This window comes from Musca domestica, unplaced genomic scaffold, assembly GCF_030504385.1.
Source record: "Musca domestica strain aabys unplaced genomic scaffold, Musca_domestica.polishedcontigs.V.1.1 8, whole genome shotgun sequence".
Classification (NCBI taxonomy): Eukaryota; Metazoa; Arthropoda; class Insecta; order Diptera; family Muscidae; genus Musca; species Musca domestica.
This window is the reverse complement of record NW_026712409.1, coordinates 16,273,780-16,279,025: the sequence shown is the minus strand read 5'-3', so window position 1 is coordinate 16,279,025 and position 5,246 is coordinate 16,273,780. Positions and strand designations below refer to the sequence as shown.

Sequence of the window (5,246 nt, the reverse complement as noted above, 5' to 3'; positions counted from 1 at the left end):
GTCCACGAGGATAGCTCTGAGGTTTTCTAATTAAAAAAAAATCCACATTGAAGGATAGGAAGGTGCTGGATATATATATATATTTTTAAAGTGCACGGTGATAGCAATTTGGCTGTAAAAAAATTTCTTTAAAAAATACAAGCTAATGGCTCTGAGGATCCTTGAAAAAATGTGTCCCTGAAAAAATCTGAAAAAATGCATGTTTATAGTTTCGATTGTCCTTGAAAATAATTATTTAAAAGTCCCAGGAAAGAAATTCTTCAAAGAATACTTACTTATAGTTTCGATAGTCTTTTAAAAGACAATTCCTTCAAAACTCGATTTTGAAGGCTGTGGTAATCCTTTAAAGAAAAACTTGGAAAAATTCTCAGAAATCCTGTGCTGATCCCAAAAAAAAATTTAATGAAAACCTATATCTGAAATTATCCAAAAAAAAAAACACGTTGATGAGCCTGAGGGTTGTGGGAAAAGTTCTTTGAAAAATTTAGACTGATGGTCCTGTAGGTCATTAAAAATCTAAAACCAACCAACATCTATGACTCTAAAGTTTCTTTAAAAATTACCTTAAAAATACAGGTTGGTGGTTCTGATGGTCCTTGGAAAAAATTTCAAAAAGATCCAAGTCGTTGACTCTAAGTGTCCTCAAAAAAAAAAATCGTTCAAAAATTCAAGGATCTTCGAAAGAAATTTTATGCAAAATATACATTTGATGCTGTAAAGGCTCTTTGAGCAAAATATTTAAAACATCCGGGGCGTCTGATGGTCCCTGAGAAAAATTCGTTAAAAATCCACCATCATGGGTCTGCTGATCCTTAAAAAAATCTTTATAAAAATGTACTTCCTTAAAAAAAACTAATTGCATTTCTCTGAGGGTTCTAAAAATATTGTTTAAAAATTCTCCATTTGTGACATTCGTGGGGAAAAGCCCTTAAAAACAATTGTTGGGGCATCAGAATCCACATTGAGGATTCTAATGCCCCTCAAACAAAAATTTGAAAAAAACCCGATTTTGGTTATTAAGGTTCTTGAAATCCCTTTTTTTAAATTCCGGTTCATAGCATCGATAATTTCTTCAAAAATACATATTTTTGAAAACTCCATATGATGGGCTCTGAAGGTCCTTCAAATTTTATTTAAAAATATCAACATTGATTGCCCTGATAGTCCTTGCAATTTCTCTTTAAAGACTCAATGTTCATGGCTTTGATAGTCCATGAAATTAAATCCTTTAAAAACAGCCATCGAATACAAACCAAGCATAGCCATTAAAATGTTGGTCCTTGAAAATTTCCTTAACAAAATCCAAGTACATAACATCGGGAAGTCCTTGAAAAACAAATTCTTAAAAAATTTGAGTGTCTGATGAAAAAAAATACAAATCTACGTTCTTTTTTAAAGATTTTTTTTCAGGGAACGAATTTAAAAAAAATGTGTTCAACCTTTTGTTATCCTTGAAAAAAATGATTATCCTTGAAAAATTCTTCTGAAAAATGCAGTGTCATACCTTGAAAAAATCACAAAAATCCAAGCTAGTGTTTGGAAAATAAAACCTTTAACAACTCCAAGTTTAGTCCTAAAATATTTTTTTTTTTTTAAATCCTTATCCGGAGAAAAAAATTTGAAAAAAAATCGTTGCCACCACAATATTTATGGAAAATTTGAAATTGAAAATTGAATTGGACTCCGTCGGTATTTACAAGTTTTTAGACAGATTTTTCCAAAATTTTCCAAAAATGTCGATTTTTTTTTTTTTGAAAACCTGATAAAATTAATTTTCTTTTCTGAGTTCCATTTTTTTTAGTTCCCCAACTTTTGTTTTCAAATAAAAAGTTTTCAAGATTTTTTTTTTTGTTTTAAATTTTTGAAAATTTTGTTTTTATTATTATTATTATACTATGGTATAAATGCTTAACATCTAAAACTTAAATCTAAAAATTTTAAAATTTTCTTTTCAGACTATTTACAATTATAATAAATTAACAATTAATTAAAAAAAATAAATTGAGTGAAAATCAAATAATACAAAAAAAATATGATTTCTTCTAAAAGGTTATTTGTACAATTTTTGATTTGATTTTTTGTTGTTGTTTTGTTTTTGTTTTTAGCACCACGATCACAATGAAAATTGTTGTTTTTTTTTGTTTAGAGAGACTGCATGCAGTACTCTTTGGAGAGGGGTGGAGAAGGGGAACTCCTTTTAGGCCTCAGTCTTGTAGGGTTTGAACAATTTGGGCTTGGGATCCGAAACCAAGCCACTTGTTTGGGCTGGTGGTGGCGACATTGAGGAGGCAGGACGTTTGGTGGCAACAGAGGGCATCAGGAGTCCAGCTGATGAGGGAGCGGTGGCGGAGAAATGCATGCTATTATTGGATGATGAGCAGGAGTTGTTGTCGTGGGCTTGCAACAAAGGCAGTTGAATGGGTTGGTGTTGTTGTTGCATGGCAGGACGCAATGGACTTAGACTGCGGTCGAAGACTTTGGTGTGATCCGAACCGGCGGGACTCAGTGACAAGGTGGAGGAGTGTGGCGAGGAGGATGATTGCAAATCCAAGGGAGGTGTTTGGGTTTTGTTGGCATACCCGGCAGGAGCAGCACCAGTTGGTGGCATAACTCCCAACATGGCAGCGGGATAGCCGGCGGCGGCAGCAGCAGCAGCCATGGGAGCAGCGGCGGCCATGTGTGGTGGCATGGCATGAGTCAAATGAGGATGGGGAGCGGCATGTGTGTGACGGCTGGGCAGGTGGTAGGGTGTGTAACGGTACTGGCCATAGGGATTGTGGCCATGGACAGGCATGGTGGGCATGGCTGAGGCCAACATAGGATTGGCGGCGGCAGCAGCTGGATAGGGAGCATAGGGCATGCCGACACTGTTGGCAGCAGCCTGTAGAATAGAGGCGGCAAAGGCAGGGTCGGAGTAGACAGCAGCATAGGGCCAGGCAACGGCAATGCGTTGGCGCTTGTCCTTCATGCGGCGGTTTTGGAACCATACCTTGATGGTGGACTCAGGCAAATTCAGTTGGGCGGCCAACTCGCAGCGACGTGGCCGGGAGACATAGTTTTCCTTGTAGAATTCCTTTTCCAAACGGGCCAATTGATCGCGGGTAAAGGCGGTGCGATAACGGCGCACCGAGGGATCGGCGGGAATTTCACAGGAATTGTTGCGGCTGCCATTCAAAGAGGTATCGGGGCTTGATAGGCATTCTAAAATAAGAGAAGGAAAAACAAGTCATGAATATGAGGCCACTAGGGAAGAGGGGAAAAGTTTTCCAATTTTTTCTTTTTTTTTTAATTGAGAAAAATCTTTTCTTTTTGTTGGGAAAACTTACCAGTAGGAGATGGTGGCGGAGTCTGGGGTTTGCCATATTGGCCGGACATTAGGTCCACAACCAAAGGCTTTTGATCGTTGGCATCGTGATGATGATGATTGTGATGGTTTTCCATGGTGTATGATCTGTATCCTTGCATGTTGGTATGTGTTTTGTTGTTGGTATTTCTTAATTATTTAATTCTATTGTTCAGTTAATGCTTTGGCACTTTTTTCCACTTTGGCAAATCACTGATTTTTTCTTATTCTCTCTTATGCATTTAAGTCAAATTGTTCTTTTCTCTTTCTCTCTTTTTTTTGAATAAATTTTAAAATATTTTTAATTCTCAAAATTTGTTATAAATTAATTTTTCTTTTTAATTCTCTTTAGTTTTTTTTTTTTGGTTGCTGATGATGTTGTTTGTTAGACAGCTACAGCTCAAGTGTGCCTTTCTCCGTCAACGAGGGGTGTTTTTATACCCGTCCCTGGCTTGCGGAGCACGAGGAGAGGCTAAACAAAAAGTTAAAGGCGTGCTCTTGTGTGGCACAAAACAAGGGAAATTACCACACACACACACGCACGCACACACCATGTGCCTGCTGGGCCATCATTGGCCAATAAGCAACAACAATTATCTCTCGGGCATTAAGGCGAGGTATACAAATTGACTTGTCACTTGCAGTAATTGCCCACATTTGCCCAAATACACACATTCACACACACACATAGAAATGCTCTTTAGTCTCACACTCTCTTTCTCTCCTGTGCTCACATTACATGTGCAAGAGTACCGTAATAATGAAGTGTAAATTTGAGAGAACAACGGGTGGGTGGTTGGCTGGTTGATTGCATTTCTCCACCACCAAAGAGAGTTGTATTGAGAAGAGAAATTGTTGCCTTGTGTTTTGTTGTTGCCTGACTGTTTTCCCTATGATTGGTTCTCATTTGATGGTGGTGTGTGGGTGTATTCATTTCTCAATTATTTCTTGTTGTTGTTTCTTTGTTTTTTTTCTTGCTGTTGGGTACTAAACGCAGATGATAATGTGGCAATGACAGCGATTACGACGTTTAGAACAATGGTTATAAAAAAAACCTCACTAGCCAGCCAAGCAGGAGCAGCAGCAGTAGTTTCGTTACCAAATGTCTCAGGGCTTTCATGATGGCCAATATTATTGTGTGTGTGTGTTCTTTATTACTGTTGGTGTTGCTGTTGTTGTTTATTGTTGCCTATGCCATTTTTCGTAATTCCAGGAAAACCCATTATGATTCGTTAAAAACAAGAAGGCACCACAAAAATTAAAATACCAACAACAACGTCGTGGGCAAGCAAAAAAGAAAATAAATTTGAAATTGTTTTATTTGCCTTAAAGCATCTTAAACCAAAAACAACAACTGCCGTCACATAAAACCATAACATTTACATCAATAAAATGGTATTATGACCAAAAAAAATGGAATAAAATTTTGTGACCATTAACACTGGAGGGGCGATGTTCATTTTTATGATTTGTAACACCAATTTTGAAATGCATATTATGAATGCCAAATGCATGAAATATTTCCCAGCACCATGATCCATAGAAGAATGTTTGGAACTTAGTGAAATAATTTTTATTTGTTTGAAATTATTATTTTTTTTAAGAAATGAAAATCTAAAGAAATGGTGATTATGTCTGTTATTAAAAAAAAATAAAATACCTTAAAATACAGATAAAATTAAATACACTATCGAATAACATTTTATCAATGTTGTTATGGGTATGTGTCCAGGAAATTTCAGAATTTAGGTTATGTCTGTGTTTTGGAAAAATTCCCTTAAATAAATTCCTCTCTAATTTCCTGATAACATTTATTTCCTATTAAATAAAGTCTCATCAAAAATGTTATCTATGTGCCAAAAAAGAATTTACTAAGTGAGGTTATATTCGAAGGTGTCACTTT

At 36.3% G+C, this 5,246-nt stretch overlaps 1 protein-coding gene across 1 annotated transcript; it reads right to left on the bottom strand.

The window, feature by feature from the left end:
• Window positions 1-1,856: 1,856 nt before the first annotated feature.
• Window positions 1,857-3,758, bottom strand: LOC101892828 (segmentation protein even-skipped). The gene is made up of 2 exons (XM_011298073.3): window positions 3,327-3,758; window positions 1,857-3,201 (listed from the first exon to the last, which is right to left on the bottom strand). Exons 1-2 carry the CDS (start codon window positions 3,463-3,465, stop codon window positions 2,198-2,200), a joined length of 1,143 nt encoding a protein of 380 aa, XP_011296375.1. The 5' UTR covers window positions 3,466-3,758; the 3' UTR covers window positions 1,857-2,197.
• Between the last annotated feature and the right edge of the window lie 1,488 nt (window positions 3,759-5,246).

Coding starts and splice junctions, on each gene's coding strand:
- LOC101892828 (XM_011298073.3), bottom strand. CDS start 3,465: ATGCAAGGATACAGATCATACACCATGGAAAACCATCACAATCATCAT. Junction 3,202..3,326: donor TCCGCCACCATCTCCTACTG/GTAAGTTTTCCC, acceptor CTCTTATTTTAG/AATGCCTATCAAGCCCCGAT.